Raw genomic sequence first — 18,870 nt, 5'->3', positions numbered from 1 at the left:
ACCTTGCTCTTGGTATCAGACCCTTTCCATTGATTTGTTCTGCCAGTTGCCATCAATGAAACCATCTCCATCTGGGGGTGCTTGTAGCTGAGGTTTTAACCACATCATGCATGGCTCTAGTACAGGTTGGTTTTTACTAGAGTGCCCTTGGCAGGAGCTCGTTAATACCCAACTGGTGGTTCCAAGCATCCTCCAACATCCTGCTCCATCCGCACTGGTCCAGTGCTCAGATGAGGGATCTTTTATAACAGAATAACAGATCTGAACCTGGAGAGGAAAACTTTTCTCCCATAGTGCAATAGGATCTCTCACTATGCTACTCTGTAAATTGCATTGTTACTGTGGGGTTATGAAATGTAGTAGCCAGACTGGTTTTAGTTTGGAAAATGTTTCTAATTATTTTCTATACCTCATACACAAGGTATATTTTTTTAACCACTTTAAACCAGTTTTAATTGCAAAATCAAAGCAACTAACGATCAGTATTTTAATGGGGGTAATCCAGGAACCTAAGTGGTGTAGATGTCAGCGGAAGCATGGAGACCTTCTGCATCTACTGCAGCATTCCCCCAAAATACATTTATATTTGGCAGAGGTGCTTGATGCCCTGAATAGGGTGTTCACAGTTAATATACCGCTTGACTCAAACATTTAAGGCATATTGGATTCTTTGGAGCTACAAGAACTGCCCAGAGAGGCCATTTCCAGAGCCTCATACCAGGCTTGTAGGGCCATTTTGATTCACTGGACGTCTAGTGCCCCACCTACGCTAAGCAAGTGGACTAAAAATCTTGGTGATACTCTTAAGGCTGATACACACTGGCCAAATATTGAATATCGGCTGACATTCGGCCAGTGTGTCCAGCTGCCTGTTCCACAGACACTGGCCTAACATCCAACTTCTCTTGACTGGGGCATGCTGGAAAACCAACAGCTGATTGGCATTCAGTCAGAACTGGTAGCCAATGGCTGTGAACGCTGACCAGTGTTTTCTGGCAGGAGGTAGTCCCCCTGTCCATGCACAATAGCTCAGCAGGGAGATCACTGTACTAACATTGCATAGTTAGTACAGCGAGTTCCTCAGTTTTTTTTCTTTGTTCAGCCCACTGGGTTGAATTGAAAAAAACCTGCCTGTATGTACCAGGCACTAGGCTTGTGCGCCTTATCTATCATCATAGGGGCTACTCCAATAAATTTGAAAAACATTGGTCTTAACTGGCTGGATACACCGGCTCTGAGCCTGCAGGACCTAGTGACGGTAGGTTGGGTATCTAAAGATGGTTTAATGCATGTATGCCTGTCTTCTAGTCTGTTAGTGGAAGATAGCATAGTTTTCTTGTTCTCTCTTACCATTAAGTCCATGTGTGTATCCTACATGTGTACAAATGACTCCTGCTAGTAATGGATATTATTTTTTTTTGTAACATTTCTTTGTACTATTTCCTGGGGTGTTTTGTATGTGATTCAGACTGTTATGGTCGCTGCAGAAGTTTTTCTAAATAATGTCTTCTCCTGATTAAAAATAAATAAATAAATAAATATTTTCCATATTTCAATGTACATCGAAGGGATTCTAGTAGCTAGTCATATTGTACTTGTTCACTTTTGCAATCCATAAATAGTTAAACGTTGGCCTTGTATATGGCCAGCACTGCCGCTACACTAGCTTTGTCTTTGTTCATTATTTTACATGTTTGATGCCATGTTGTTATTTTGTAGGATGACGTGATGATGCCACAGAGAGTCCGATTGCAGTACGAGGCGGCTCTTCGTCTTCCAAAGAGTGTGAGTATTGACAGTTCTCATAAGATGATTTGATGAGACTTGTGTGCCGTTGGGCCTCATTCTCCAAACTATGATGGCACTACAGAAGTGATCCCTCAAACAGTGTTATCACATGTTATATTGATAAGAGACCGGTTTAGCACACTTAAAGCTTGCCTACAGGTTGATGAATCATGATAATTATATCTGCTTTCACAAATATATGATGCCTGCTGTTTAGGGAAGAACTAGGTACTAAGTTTATCAATGTACCTTCTCTGTGTGCAACATTATTATTATTATACAGTATTTATAAAGCGCCAATAGTTCGCTCAGCGCTGTACATTACAAAGGGGGACAGAACATGTGACAGAACAATACCAATACAATGCAAAACATGAGGGGTTTGAGGGCCCTGCTCTTTCGAGCTTACAATCTAGGAGGGAGGGGGTGGTGGCACAGGAGGAGATAGCTGTGGGGGATGGAGTGGTAGGAAGAGTGGAGGAGGTCGGCAAGTTAGCAGGGGGTGGGGTAGGCTTCCCTGAAGAGATGGGTTTTCAGGGTGCGCCTAAAGGAGAGGAGAGTAGGTGATAATCTGATGGGTTGGGGCAGGGAGTTCCAGAGGATGGGTGACACCCTGGAGAAGTCCTGGAGGTGGGCATGGGAGGAGGAGACCAGGGAACTAGAGAGAAGGAGGTCTTGTGAGGAGCGGAGTGTGCGTGTTGGGCGGTACTTGGATATTAGGTCAGTGATGTAGTTCGGGGCAGTATGGTGGACAGCTTTTTACGTCAATGTTAGGATTTTGAATTTGATCCGTTGCGCAATCGGAAGCCAGTGGAGGGATTGGCAGAGGGGGGTGGCGGAAACGGTGCGGTTGAAAAGGTGAATGAGTCTGGCAGCCGTATTCAGGATCGACTGAAGCGGGGATAGCCAGCGGCGAGGCAGGCCAATGAGGAGGGAGTTGCAGTAGTCAAGTCGTGATACGTGATATGATTGGGTATTCTTTGCAAAGTGAAGCTTCGCCTTATTACTAAGCTCTGGAGCAACTGCACTTGCAGAGTGCACCGTCTATTTGCCTTTAGTAAATCAACCCGTCTGTCTTACATAACTTGAACCTTGACTTTAACCTTTCATATCTTTCAGAGGGTTGAGCCGGTATTTTTTGCCTGTGACTATATGTGTTTTAGTACATTACAGGCTAAAACCTTCCCAATGAAAACTACCAGGCTTTGACTCTTTGGATCACCCATGGCTTCTCTGTATCTCCCAGAGACTTGAGTATTGTGATTCGCTTGCACGACTCTATGGGACGGGCTTGTACTGATCCAATATGACCGTCTAATTTGGCTTTGTAATCCCAATAACAGTTGCACAAATTTGGGAATGGTGACTTTTGACTCTTTAATGTGAACCTGTCATTAGCAACAGCTCTTGTCTTCATGGGTGCTTAGTGCACTGAAAATTACACAGCAGGGCCCCTCGATTCCACATTCTTTTGTTTCACATATAATCTATTGCATTTTTAAGGTTTTGGTAAAACAATACAGAAAAGAGCATTAATTCAGTACAGAAAATAACAGAATGCATAGAGGTGCAATAGTTGAAATATCATTCCAGTGCACACTAGTACCAGATGGGTGCTTGTGCCAGTTAGCACAAGTCATAAGATAGCAAACACACCCTGGCTTGAGTAGTTAGGGTTTAGAAGTATCACTGGCTCCTGGGAGGAGTGCTCTGCGTTTCCTGGGCAATTCTGTAAAATGAGAACAGTAGAGAGTGACCAGCAGTTTGTACGTCAGTGTTAGGATTTTGAATTTGATCCGTTGCGCAATTGGAAGCCAGTGGAGGGATTGGAAGAGGGGGGTGGAGGAAACGGAGCCCAACCCCTCTCAACTCCCCACCTCACCCCCTCAGTCTCTGCCCGAATCACACACCTACTGAGTGACACATCAGACTGGACGTCGCTCCACCTCCCCAAACCAAACCTCTCCAAAACCGAGTTTCTTGTCTCCCCCCCAGCCTGTGCAGACTCCACCTCTGAAACATCGCCAAAATCCGCACGTTTCCAACCCCAGAAACCACCAAACATCCATTCCATTCTATTTATTTTAAAGTAGATCTATAGGTAAAAAAATGAATAAGCTTTATTTTAACATTGGTCACGAGATCCTCAAACACCAGACTTTACGCTCTTCTGTAGAAAATGTCATTACAGTATCGTGTCCCTTGACAAGTGCTATAGTATTCGTTATGTAATCTCTTACACAGTCCGATGTCCTTGAGGGCTGGCATCAGGAGACTGCTCATCATCTGTCCTGCCTGCTCTGTCTACATAATAGTCTCCCATAATTCTCTGACCGAGACTATGTGACCTATTGATTTGTGGGCTCACATTTTAGTTTAACACTTTATTTTGTTTGCCATGAGTTTATTGGGCCCAAATGGGTCACCATTCACAGACCCCAATAGATTCTAGCAAGGTGACTGAACTACCTGTGTATAAAAGATAGTTATTAGGAGGTTGCAAAATGATTTATCATGTCACCCAATATTTGGTCTCCATTCAGTAGCCAAAAGAGGCATTCAAAAAAAGGGGGATTTGTGAAAAGAAATTCACAGAGAAAGCGGCTACATTATGAACAGAACGTGACACTCAGAAAAAATTCCAAAAATTATGCTTTATTACACATATATAAATATGACATATGGGCATTCGCCCTGGTTTACCATCACCTCAGTATGAGACAATACACACAGACCTAAAACCATATAAAATGACATCAAGACCGGTCTAAATGCATGTGCAACAGAAAAAATGACTGCAAGAGTCTAATGTCCCTGTAGCACAAACACATAGGTGAACACTTCCCAAAAGAGGTGTATCCAAAAATTATACCATAGGCATACCATAATGTTAATTATTATATGTAGAACAATACCATTATGGTGAATCCCAATCAGGGAATCCAAAAATTGTACTATGGAAAAATATCACATATATACAATGCAGCAAGCACAATAGGCGTCAAGAAGAGAACAACAAGCCTCAGGCCTGTATGGAGGGAGACATAAATGTCAAATATATGATGCAATTCATTCCTGTGCCGGCACAAGTGGTTGGGGCCCATTCATCTGTAATATAAACAGCTGTATCCTAGAGCTCTTGAATGAAATAATGCCCCATTTATTCCCAGGGTGGAAGAAAAGATGCAAAAAGCAGCACTCTGCTAGAAATGGTATCTTCACCACTATATGTGGACTACATACCACCTTTCGTAGGGAAAACAGGACATATCCCAAAAGATCTTCTGCCCGTTGAGATATATATGGTATATCCTGTATCCTATACAAAGCATCATGATGTCCCCATCCTGTAGTGAGATAAATGATATGTGGGAAGTCACTGACAGAGTATACACTCAATAAGATATATAGGTCATATAGATCACAGAGGACCATATATCTAATGTCCTGTAACAGTCCACTCACCACCTGTGCTGTGGGTATTTAGGAATGAAAAAGATGTCCTTCATAGGTACTGCCATACACGGCCACATAGGCCTAGGAACCACCGCTGACATCCGCCGATATACCGCGGGTTCCAGCCCCTTCTTGGCGCTTGTGCTGCTCACACTTGCCTCATGGCATATGAAGATGGCTTCCTCCTTATGGGTCAGCGTGCGTTCCACCTAATGCGCATGACCGGAAGTGACGTATCTGACGTATGACGTCAACGCGTTTCGCCGATGGGCGTATCTCACTCAGCTGAGTGAGATACGCCCATCGGCGAAACGCGTTGACGTCATACGTCAGATACGTCACTTCCGGTCATGCGCATTAGGTGGAACGCACGCTGACCCATAAGGAGGAAGCCATCTTCATATGCCATGAGGCAAGTGTGAGCAGCACAAGCGCCAAGAAGGGGCTGGAACCCGCGGTATATCGGCGGATGTCAGCGGTGGTTCCTAGGCCTATGTGGCCGTGTATGGCAGTACCTATGAAGGACATCTTTTTCATTCCTAAATACCCACAGCACAGGTGGTGAGTGGACTGTTACAGGACATTAGATATATGGTCCTCTGTGATCTATATGACCTATATATCTTATTGAGTGTATACTCTGTCAGTGACTTCCCACATATCATTTATCTCACTACAGGATGGGGACATCATGATGCTTTGTATAGGATACAGGATATACCATATATATCTCAACGGGCAGAAGATCTTTTGGGATATGTCCTGTTTTCCCTACGAAAGGTGGTATGTAGTCCACATATAGTGGTGAAGATACCATTTCTAGCAGAGTGCTGCTTTTTGCATCTTTTCTTCCACCCTGGGAATAAATGGGGCATTATTTCATTCAAGAGCTCTAGGATACAGCTGTTTATATTACAGATGAATGGGCCCCAACCACTTGTGCCGGCACAGGAATGAATTGCATCATATATTTGACATTTATGTCTCCCTCCATACAGGCCTGAGGCTTGTTGTTCTCTTCTTGACGCCTATTGTGCTTGCTGCATTGTATATATGTGATATTTTTCCATAGTACAATTTTTGGATTCCCTGATTGGGATTCACCATAATGGTATTGTTCTACATATAATAATTAACATTATGGTATGCCTATGGTATAATTTTTGGATACACCTCTTTTGGGAAGTGTTCACCTATGTGTTTGTGCTACAGGGACATTAGACTCTTGCAGTCATTTTTTCTGTTGCACATGCATTTAGACCGGTCTTGATGTCATTTTATATGGTTTTAGGTCTGTGTGTATTGTCTCATACTGAGGTGATGGTAAACCAGGGCGAATGCCCATATGTCATATTTATATATGTGTAATAAAGCATAATTTTTGGAATTTTTTCTGAGTGTCACGTTCTGTTCATAATGTAGCCGCTTTCTCTGTGAATTTCTTTTCACAAATCCCCCTTTTTTTGAATGACTGAACTACCTGCCTGGATTTTTCTTGTTCTCCATGTGCCTGCATGGGTTTCTTCCGGGTGCTCCGATTTTCCTCCGACACTCCAAAGACATGCTGGTGGGTTAAATAGCATCTGCCTAAATTGTCCCTAGTACAGTGCCTTGAAAAAGTGTTCATATCCTTTGAAATTTTCCACATTTTGTCACGTTACAACCAAAAACAGAAATGTATTTTATTGAGATTTTATGTGATAGACCAACACAAAGTGGCACATAATTGTGAAATGGAAAGATAATGATAAATGGTTTTCAAATAAATATCTGAAAAGTGTGGTGTGCATTTGTATTCAGCCCCCTTTACTCTGGTTCATTAAATAAATGAACTTATAGTACACACTTCCAGAAACATGATGAGGTCACAGCACAAATCTCTGCCTTACACAGAGCTGACATCTTCCAGGGTTTGGAAGAAATTCATTGATGTACCAGTATAAAAATGCCTCTCCAGTCATCACACACACACACACACACACACACACACACACACACACACACACACACACTGTAAAATCCAAAGACCTATTTTATTAAAATGACTGCACTTACATTACTTATATCTCGACTGGATAAAACACACTTCCAGGAACATGATGACGTCACGGCACACAGCTCTTCCCTACACGTTTCGTCAGAGTTTACATCTTCTGGGGCATGGAATCAATAAAAACTACACAGAGGTCCTAACTGTATATAAGTTTGGCCACAGCTACACTTAATGCTAAACTTCGGGAACAAAAACTTTCATTTAAAAATATTTCTCGATAACCACAAAGGATTTAAAGTGATTCTGAAGGAATTTTTTTTTTTAAATAACAAATATGTTATACTTACCTGCTCTGTACAATGGTTTTGCACAGAGCAGCCCCAATCCTCTTCTTTTTTTTTTTTTGGGTCCCCCACCTGCAGTCATGGCTCCTCCCCCCTGCCGAGTGCACCCCCAGTATCAAACCTATTGGGGGCGCTCGAGCAGGCTTGCTCCCAAGCCGCACTCTGTGTGTCCTTTCATATACTCGGTCCCCCCCCCCCGCTCTCTCCTCATTGGCTTACTGGCTGTGATTGACAGCAGCAGGAGCCAATGGATCCTGCTGCTGTGTAAGCCAATAAGGAGAGCAAAATCCCGGAGAGCCGCTGCTTTCATGCTGGATTGAGATGGGGCTCAGGTATATATAAAGGGGGGGGGGGGAGATGTACCCAGAAGGTTTGTTTACCTTAATGCATGGAAAGGTAATATTTCCTTTTACCCTGCTTTATCTGCAGGAGTCATTCATGCACTCTGTGCATGCCTTAGTTTTGACTGACTCTTGTGCTGCAGAGGACAGGACTGTCTTAGGTGAGTATTTTTTTCTGTGTATTAAAGTGGTCCTAAAGGATTACCTTAATGCATTCTCTGCATTATGGTAAAAAAAAAACCCTGTGTGCCACAGGATCCCCCCAGCGCCCCCCCTCCCCCCCCCATACTTACCTTAGCCTGATCTCGATCCAGAGTTGTACCTGAGAGCAGCGGCTCTCTCCCTCATCACAGGTCAGATTGATAGCAGGAGCCATTGGCAGCTGCTTCTGTAAATGAATTCCTGTGATGAGGAGGCATGGATGGGGTCAAGTCACCCTGTCTGTGTCTATAGTTGCAGGCAGTGTGGCTTGGTATCGAACCCGCACGAGTGCCCCTATAAAAAGTGGCTTCCTATGGGGGCATTCACTGTAGAGGTGGAGTCAGGAGCACCGGCAGGGACCCCAGAAGAGGAGGATCGGGGCTGCTGTCTGTGTGTGAAACCATTACACAAACCAGGTACATATAATGTGTTTATTATCAATAACTTTCAAAAGCAAAAAACAAGGTGCCAGCCTAAAGTGTAAAACTGTTTAAAATAGTTAACTGGTTAAAAACAGTGAACGCTACTCATGCCTCTTGTTTGGTGCGCTGTTTCGCTAAGATATGTTTGTGCAATATTTTGTTTTTAACCAATAAACTATTTTAAACACTTTTACACTGTAGGCTGCCACCATGTTTTTTGCTTTTGAAAGTTATTGAGGAACCTTGCCTGGACTTTGAATTTGCAGCATTGGTTCTTCTTTGGCAGGAGGGTAGCTGGAAGAACCCCAAAAGCGCTTTTAGACCATTTGCTCTGGTAGCCTAGGTCTGCACTATCCGGTAAGCTGCTGACCTTTTTGCACGCTCTGGTGTCACTGAGTGGTTTGCAAAGAGGTTTTCAGCACTGCGCTTTCTTTTTTGGAGGATTTTTCTGTTGGACTTTTATTAGTTATTTCTATTTTTTGAGGAACACATTGATGTTAATTTTGCACTATACAATTTATTTTTATATTTTTTTTCGTCATTGTATTATTGCAGGTTTATTGAAGATTTAGCACCACGCGATTATTTGTTACACTCTTTGTTTTAGGCTTGGTATCACAAGCCTCCTGAGTATTGGAAGCTATATTGTGTTGGTTTTATATACTTAACCAATTCAATACCGGGCAATTTTACACCTTCCTGCCCAGGCCAGTTTTCAGGTTTCAGCGCTCTCACACTTTGAATGACAATTGCGCGGTCATACAACACTGTACCCAAACTAAAATTTTATCATTTTCTTCACACAACTAGAGCTTTCTTTTGGTGGTATTTAATCACCGCCGGGGTTTTTATTTTTTGCTAAATTAACAAAAAAAGACCAAAAATTTTGAAAAAAAAAAAAGTTTTTCTTTTGTTTCTGTTATAAAAGTTTGCAAATAAATAATTTTTCTTCATAAATTTAGGCTGAGATGTATTCTGCTACATGTCTTTGGTGAAAATAACCCAAATTAGGATGTATTATTTAGTCTGTAGGGAAGTTATAGAGTTCACAAACTATGGGATATATCTGAATATTGATCAATCCTGAAGTACTGACAGCCAATCTAATTTCTTGAGGTCCAAGAATGTCAGAACAGTACAGATGTCCCCCAAATGACCCCTTTTTGCAGAGTAGACAGTCCGACGTACTTCATAAGAGGCATGGCGAGTTTTTTGAAGTTGTATTTTTTTTGTCATAATTTTTCAGAAAATTAAAAAATAAAAAAATGAGTTTCACTGTTTTTTTTTTTTACATATTGTCACCAGTGCAGTACAGCATCATCATATAACTGGCATGGCGGTGATCGGGGACACTGACTGGTGACAGTATGAAAAAAAAAAATTATATATTTTTTTTTAATTTGTTTTATTATTTTTTTATTACTTTTTTTTATTTTTTTTAAGATTTTTTTTCATATTTTACTATGACCAAAGTAGTACAATGTTACCATAGTAACATTGTACTACTTTGGGGAAGTGATCAGTATTTTTTTTTTTTTTTTACACAATTTGCTTATAGCAAAGAATTACTTTGCTATAAGCAAGCATTTACCTGAATGACATCAATTCATTCAGGGTTTTTTTTTTGTTTTTTTGTTTTTTTTTGTGCTTAGCTGTGATTTGGCCACAGCTAATCACATGACATGTGCATGCGATTAGCTGTAACCATTCACAGCTAGACACTAGTTTACAATGGATGGTATGAATGAAGCCATCCATTATATACAACTGTCATGTGACCTGCTGTGATTGGTCACAGCAGGTCACATGGTACCGGCAACAGGGCCGATACTCAGATCTGTCATCGGCTGTGTCCGAGGTACACGGCCGGTGACAGATCGCGCCGCTCTGCAGGAGCGCAATCTGCGCATCTGCGGGAGGACGCCATATGGCGTCCACCCGGAACGCTGATGACATTTGCCGCCCGCCATTCGGCCATAGGGCAGGCGGCAAATGGTTAAGCACCAAGGTTTTCCTTTTTAAAATATGTATGATAAAATGCATGGGGAAGGGGGGTGAGAGTGTATGTGCCAAGGCAGACAAACATGGTTCTGTAACTGTGGGGTGACTAAAGCTCTTGTGTGCCTTTTTTGGCATCTCAGATAGCAGGTCGACCACCTACCTGTGTTTGGAACATTTGCTACGCAAGCATCTGGTTCATAGTGTTTGTGCTTCGAGGTGGCAGCGTTCAGACCTAAATACCTTGCAGCATTCCTCAGAGAGCAAACATAATCAGTACGGGTTGGACGGAGAAGTGCGATAAATGCGAGGTATTTTTACCTCCTCTCTAAGTGCAATCTGCTTCCTAGGATTACTCACGAGTCGCATAGCACACATTTTTTAAAATTGTTCCTACTCTCCACAAATGGTCTCGGGCAGAAATCACAGGTTATTGTGACGGCGTCCCTTTGGCACATGTCAATTTTGACATTTTTTTTTTCTTGTGTGTTTACTTAGATATCACTAAACAGAACTATGTACTAGCAGCTTTTTGTGTTTTTTTTACACTTGACCTTTCAAAACAGTACATTGATTTCATTGTGTGCATGATCTGTAGTAATCTTTGTGAAAACAAATATTGATATGTAGCTTTTGCACAGAATGCATTTTATAAACACAGTGTTTTTTTTTCACTGAATAGCCTTTTGCACGCTCATATGTAGTGCAATATTTGGGGATCCGGATAGCTAGCCAGCCGTGTATGGTAAAAAAACAAACAGTCTATTTTTCAAAAGGCAAACAAAAATAGCTTATCATAACAAAAAACAAAACAGGCCACAACTCTGGTATGCAAAAGCAAAACTTCGGCTCCCCGCCAGCATAAACGTGTCCCAAAATAGGGTATAACCTCATGCCGACCAGCCGCAGTACATATACTGCAGCTGGGCAGCACGTGCAGGCAGAATCACATACATGTACGTGATTTTGCCTGCTCCAGCTCAGGGGCGCTCCGTGCGCTAACCCCCCCTCCCGTGACCAACGTTTGGAAATCCCGGTTCTCCTCTGCGATCAAGCCCCCCAGTGGGCAGGGTGAGACATGTCGGAGGGTGTGGCTAGAGCACCGGCTGAGGCCATCTCATATACACCAACAGGCCTTTTTTTTCTTCTAAAACAGGTACAGAAATTCCCCAACCAAAAATAATTATTAAATTTTTTCATTTTCAAGAACATTGTAAAAAAAAAATTACAACTTCAAAAAACTCGCCATGCCTGTTGCTATATACCTCAGACTGTGCTTTCCAAAGAGGGGTCATTTGGTTGGTATTCTTACTGTCCTGGCATTTTAGGACCTCATCAAAATTTATTAACTTTTATATCCCATAGTTTATAGACACTATACCTTTCACACAAACCAATTAATATACACCTATTGGGTTTTTTTCACCAAAAAAATGTAGCAGAATATATTTCGGTCTAAATTTATGATGAATTTTGATTTTATCGGCTATGCTTTATAACAAAGAGTAGAAAATGTTTTTTCTTTTTTTTCATCTTTTATCGTTTATATTGCAAACAATAAAAAAAATCCAATGATGATCAAATTGCCAGTTAAAGTAGCGCAATGCTAAATAGCAAAAAATGCCGTAGTCATGAAGGGGGGTAAAATCTTCCAGAGCAGAAGTGGACAAAGTCCCCCCCTTGCTCCAGTGGTTCAGAAGGAGCTCAGCAAGGTCTCATTAGCCAGATGGCTCACAATGCTCCCCTTCCTTGTACCAGCCTTGCATGACACCGAATCCACACTTCTATACAGGAACATGCATGCTTGATGCAGATAGTATCCTTGTAGGGAATGCAGCTCAGGACTGCAGTGCTCCAAGGCAAGAGTGATCTCTAGTTAAATCTAGTCATCTTGGTCAATAACTGACCCAGGATGGGGACTTTTACGAGCTTACAGTTCAGGCATTCCAGAGGGCGGCCATTTTATTTTTTCTCTCACTCCCACACTGTTACCACAGTTTGCAACTCAAAGCTTTCCCAGCATTTGGGTGTTATAAGCGGTGGTAGTGTTTGTTCCAGTATTCCGTTCAGACCAGCAGAACTTGGCTATGAGCGAGAGCTCACGGTTCAGTGAAAGTGATCCTGCTGGGAAAATAAATCTGCGAGGATGGTGACTTCAATTGGAGACCTGTTGTGTGCTTAACCTGGGACTATACAACCAATGTAGAATGTGTTACACAATAGCCGTGGTCTAAGGGCCCCTCCAGTCCTTTGCTGTCCATTGCAGTGTGCCACCGCAGCTGCGAGGTAATTTGTGTTGCAAATGAATGGGCTGCCAACGCTCCGCAATGAGCCAAATAATATGAAGACAGCTTAACTCCTTTGCGCTGAGAGTACGCAAATATGCGGCCTCTCGGCTGGTGGGTCTTGATGCCAAGAGGCATATTTGCACACCAGAGTGTGAACAAACCTGTGCCAAAAGCGTTCCCAGCACAATTACCAGTGCCTAACGGAATGCTCCCGATCGCTGCTTGCAATTGGGAGTTTTCTGATCATGTGACCACTGTGCCAGCCAATCGCAGCTAAACCCTGCTCTGCCTATTTCACTAGAGGGATCACCAGCAGGTGGAAGGAGGTCTGCATTCCTCTATAGAGAACTTTTGTTATCATTAGAGGGCTCACCACCGGCAGGTGGAAGGAGGTCCTGATTCCCCTATATAGATCTTTTTATCACTAGAGGGGTCACCAGCAGCAGCACGGAGGTCCTGACTCCTCTATATAGATCTTTATATCACTAGAGTGGTCACCAGAGGGAGGAAGGAGGTCCTGATTCCTCTATATAGATCTTTATATCACTAGAGGGGTCACCGGCAGGAGGAAGGAGGTCCTGATTCCTCTATATAGATCTTTATATCACTAGAGTGGTCACCAGAGGGAGGAAGGAGGTCCTGATTCCTCTATATAGATCTTTATATCACTAGAGGGGTCACCGGCAGGAGGAAGGAGGTCCTGATTCCTCTATATAGATCTTTATATCACTAGAGGGTTCACCGGCAGGAGGAAGGAGGTCCTGATTCCTCTATATAGATCTTTATATCACTAGAGGGGTCACCAGCAGAAGGAAGGAGGTCCTGATTCCTTTATATAGATCTATATATCTTTAGAGGGGTCACCGGCAGGTGGAAGGAGGTCCTGATTCCTCTATGTAGATCTTTATATCACTAGAGGGGTCACCAGCAGAAGGAAGGAGGTCCTGATTCCTTTATATAGATCTATATATCTTTAGAGGGGTCACCGGCAGGTGGAAGGAGGTCCTGATTCCTCTATATAGATCTTTATATCACTAGAGGGGTCACCGGCAGGAGGAAGGAGGTCCTGATTCCTCTATATATATCTTTATATCACTAGAGGGGTCACCGGCAGGTGGAAGGAGGTCCTGATTCCTCTATATAGATCTTTATATCACTAGAGGGGTCACCAGCAGGTGGAAGGAGGTCCTGATTCCTCTATATAGACCTTTATATCACTAGAGGGGTCCCAGCAGGAGGAAGGAGGTCCTGATTCCTCTATATAGATCTTTATATCACTAGAGGGGTCACCAGCAGGTGGAAGGAGGTCCTGATTCCTCTATGTAGATCTTTATATCACTAGAGGGGTCACCGGCAGGAGGAAGGAGGTCCTGATTCCTCTATATAGATCTTTATATCACTAGAGGGTTCACCGGCAGGTGGAAGGAGGTCCTGATTCCTCTATATAGACCTTTATATCACTAGAGGGTTCACCGGCAGGAGGAAGGAGGTCCTGATTCCTCTATATAGATCTTTATATCACTAGAGGGGTCACCGGCAGGTGGAAGGAGGTCCTGATTCCTCTATATAGATCTTTATATCACTAGAGGGGTCACCGGCAGGTGGAAGGAGGTCCTGATTCCTCTATATAGATCTTTATATCACTAGAGGGGTCACCAGCAGGTGGAAGAAGGTCCTGATTCCTCTATATAGATCTTTATATCACTAGAGGGGTCACCGGCAGGTGGAAGGAGGTCCTGATTCCTCTATATATATCTTTATATCACTAGAGGGGTCACCAGCAGGAGGAAGGAGGTCCTGATTCCTCTATATAGATCTTTATATCACTAGAGGGGTCATCGGCAGGAGGAAGGAGGTCCTGATTCCTCTATGTAGATCTTTATATCACTAGAGGGGTCACCAGCAGAAGGAAGGAGGTCCTGATTCCTCTATATAGATCTATATATCTTTAGAGGGGTCACCGGCAGGTGGAAGGAGGTCCTGATTCCTCTATATAGATCTTTATATCACTAGAGGGGTCACCAGAAGGAGGAAGGAGGTCCTGATTCCTTTATATAGATCTTTATATCACTAGAGGGGTCATCGGCAGGAGGAAGGAGGTCCTGATTCCTCTATATAGATCTTTATATCACTATAAGGGTCACCGGCAGGAGGAAGGAGGTCCTGATTCCTCTATATAGATCTTTATATCACTAGAGGGGTCCCAGCAGGAGGAAGGAGGTCCTGATTCCTTTATATAGATCTTTATATCACTAGAAGGGTCACCGGCAGGAGGAAGGAGGTCCTGATTCCTCTATATAGATCTTTATATCACTAGAGGGGTCACTGGCAGGAGGAAGGAGGTCCTGATTCCTTTATATAGATCTTTATATCACTAGAGGGGTCACCGGCAGGAGGAAGGAGGTCCTGATTCCCCTGCATAGATCTTTATATCACTATAAGGGTCACCGGCAGGAGGAAGGAGGTCCTGATTCCTCTATATAGATCTTTATATCACTAGAGGGGTCCCAGCAGGAAGAAGGAGGTCCTGATTCCTCTATATAGACCTTTATATCACTAGAGGGGTCACCGGCAGGAGGAAGGAGGTCCTGATTCCTCTATATAGATCTTTATATCACTAGAGGGGTCACCGGCGGGAGGAAGGAGGTCCTGATTCCTCTATATAGACCTTTATATCACTAGAGGGGTCACCGGCAGGAGGAAGGAGGTCCTGATTCCTCTATATAGATCTTTATATCACTAGAGGGGTCACCGGCGGGAGGAAGGAGGTCCTGATTCCTCTATATAGATCTTTATATCACTAGAGGGGTCACCGGCGGGAGGAAGGAGGTCCTGATTCCTCTATATAGAAATTTAGTTAGTTAGAATACTGTGTCCTACAGTCAGATTGATAGCTGCTCAGGAAAATGACAGACATTTGGGTGTAATAAGTGGCTGTTGGTGAGAATGGAAAGGTTTTGTAAAGATAATTACACACGTTACATTTTGATTCTACAATCTCTGTACAATCTCCTTTAAATTTAACAACAACTCTTGAGTGTAAGGGCAATCCATTCATCAATACATTCAATTTATATCCAATTTCGTAAGATCTCACTCTATATAGCTGTTTATACAATTAGATTGTAACAGGTGTAGCCAACTTTAGGACACAAACAGGGCACAATATGAGAATATCATTAGACAGCTGAATCTTTGTTTCTTTGGTTTTTATTCTTTCATAAGGCACCTGGGACGTTTTGTTCTCTGTACGGATTCCAGAGTTATGTATAGCTTCGGCTTTCTCACGTTTGTCCGGTCTGTTCTAGTCTGTCATAGCGTGTTTGTGTGTCCGGGCCCAGGCGCTGTTGTAAAGTCCGGTAGATCGTGTAGTTCGAGTTGGATCAGCAGGGAACTTCTTGCACCTGTCCTATTGTTTCACTTCTAGAAGTTTACGGTTACCCTAAGGTTTACTCACTCTGCAACATTATCCACACTTTAATGGCTTGCAGTTGTTGGTCGTAACACACATCTGGAGCCCAGAGTACTCGTAGAGGAACGGTGAAAATACTCACCGCTGTAACTAGTCCGTTGATCTGCCGTGCTAATCGTCTTGGGCTTTTACCATCAAGGAAGCCCCCCAAAAAAACAGCAGCGTTCTAGGTACAAAAATATCTGATAGAAATGGAACATATTGATCATAGCCGTTTATTAATTTCTCTAGGAAGTCTTATTTGATGCATTTGATCTTAAAGCGGAGTTCCACCCAAAAATGGAAGCTCCGCTTATCCACCCCTCCTCCCCCCCCCCCCCCCCCCACTGCCACATTTGGCACAGTTTGGAGGTGAGGGGGGAGCGAGTACCTGGTTTTGACAGGTACCCGCTCCCACTTCCGGCTTAATTCACTACAGCGGAAGTTACACTCTCCCCGCCCCGCAGCCCTCTGGGACACTTCACAGGTCCCAGAGGACTGTGGCCCATTTACAAAGCGCAGCTCCCTTTTATGTATGCAAAGTAGGAAGCCGGCTGTGAAGCCACAAGGCTTCACTGCAGGTTTCCCTTCGTCAAGATGGTGGTGCTAGCACCCGACAGCCGATTGAAGAATCGGCTCGGGGTGAGGACACCGCTGGATTCCTGGACAGGTAAGTGCCCTAATATTAAAAGTCAGCAGCTGAAGGAAATTTTTTTATTGGGGGGGGGGGGCTGGGGGCCAGAACTCTTTAACTATAGTTCATCATATAGGGCAACACCAGTGTAAATAGAATCTGATACCATTCAAGGAGAAAACCTTAAAGTAGAACTCCATAAAAATGTTTTTTTTCCAAGCAGTGGGGCTGTGCCTGCACTACTTGGGTTAACTGCTCGTTTTGTCAAGGGGTGCACTGAAAGACTATACTGACCTGATCCTTCGATCCTCCGGAAAGTAGGGCTCCCCCACATCCAGCAGTGGACTGTTCCTGCTGTCATCACATCCAGAGCTTGTCTATGAGCATGATGACATAAGAACAGCCCATTCACAAGACAGCTAGGGGGGGCAGGAGCGGAAGGGACTGGTCTTGGTCTCTTAAGATCAGCGGATTAGGTAAGTATATTTCCACTCTACTCACCTCTAGACAAAAATGAGCCATTAACCCATGCAGTGTCAGCACAGCCCCACTGCATGAGAAAATGTTTTGTTTTTTTTCCTTGAACTTCTTCTTTAAGAACCAGTGACAAGTACCCTCAATTAGACATGTGCGATTTGCTTTGTTACGATCGAAATTCAGTCGAAAGTGTTGTAATTCGGAGATTCAGATGTATCCAAATTTAGGAAACTCTATAGTAATGAAGTTCAATGAATCCACAATAAATTATAACAAAACAAATTCATCGAATTTGAAAATGAATTTTATTTAAAAATGGAAACATTACAATAAATACAGCAAGGTATAAAATTGAAATAAGATGATGATTCTTACTTAGGCTGCTTTATAGAATAGAACAGAACATAATATCAAAGGATAGAATAGAGTAAAATAGAACAGAATAGAATAGAAAATAAAGAAATGTAATATAACCGAATAGAAAAGAATAGAATAAAACATTGGGATAGAATAGAAAATAAATCTAGAATCTAATAAAATAGAACAGAATGGAAAATAAAGGAGTAGAATAGAAAAAAGAATAGAATAAAATAGAAAATAAAAGAATAGAATAGAACGAAAATGGAATAGAAAGAAATAGAATAAAATAGAACGAATACAGCCGTCTTCCGAAATTAGAATTTCTAATTCAAATTTTGAATCAATTTGAAAATAAATATACAAAACGAATCCAAAATATACGAAACTAATTCCAAAAACTAATCACTCTAACATAACGAATATGACGAAACAAAATGATTGTAAATTGAATTTCTAGAGCAGGGGGTCTCTTAACTTTTCAGTACAAGGGCCACGGTATGTATCTTACAAATATTTGTGGGCTGAAAAAAAAAAATCTTTTTTTAGAGTTCCGTCCTTACATCCAGGAGTGCCCATTAGGAGGGCTGGTGAAGATTATGGCCGGCTGACTGGCAACAGATGGGCCAGTCTCTATATTAGGATACACAGACCGCCACATCCACAACCAGCTTGGCCAGGGTATTTTCATGGACACAGAGAGGATAAAATCTTGTAGCGAGACGAATGCGACTCGTGGACTTTACTTTGGTGACCCCTGTTCTTGAGGGAAGGTCTGCTTCCAGGCTCACACAACCTAATGTCAGCCAAACCATCTCCACCACCTTCCAGCTTGTGTCTCTATGGACATGTTCTGTTACTTATTAACCCCCCTGGCGGTATTCCCAAGTGTAGCTCGGGGTTAACTTTCAGTACCAGAACTAGTGACCCCGAGCTACACTCAGGACTACCCTGCAGCGCTTCTCCAGCGATGCCTCGAGCACTTACCTTGTCCTGCACTCCCACGATGTCCCCTCTGCAGCATCCCTGGCCATCTCCTCCGGCCGATGCCAACGTCCTTCTGGGTTCCGTTCCCTGCGACGTCAGGACATACGGGGGATGGAACCGGCGGGAAATTCAA

At 42.9% G+C, this 18,870-nt stretch overlaps 1 protein-coding gene across 1 annotated transcript in view; it reads left to right on the top strand.

The window, feature by feature from the left end:
• Positions 1 to 18,870, top strand: part of QTGAL (queuosine-tRNA galactosyltransferase) — a 405,856-nt gene that overhangs the window by 102,623 nt on the left and 284,363 nt on the right. Inside the window, exon 6 of the mRNA XM_089661795.1 lies at positions 1,720 to 1,785. Within this exon, the coding sequence (XP_089517921.1) occupies positions 1,720 to 1,785 (66 nt within the window). The remainder of the gene's footprint in view (positions 1 to 1,719; positions 1,786 to 18,870) is intronic.

The sequence above is a fragment of the Staurois parvus genome, unplaced genomic scaffold (genome assembly GCF_062004578.1).
Source record: "Staurois parvus isolate SC_StPar_1 unplaced genomic scaffold, SC_StPar_1.0 ptg001387l, whole genome shotgun sequence".
In the NCBI taxonomy this organism is placed as follows: Eukaryota; Metazoa; Chordata; class Amphibia; order Anura; family Ranidae; genus Staurois; species Staurois parvus.
This window is presented reverse-complemented; position numbering and strand designations above follow the sequence as displayed.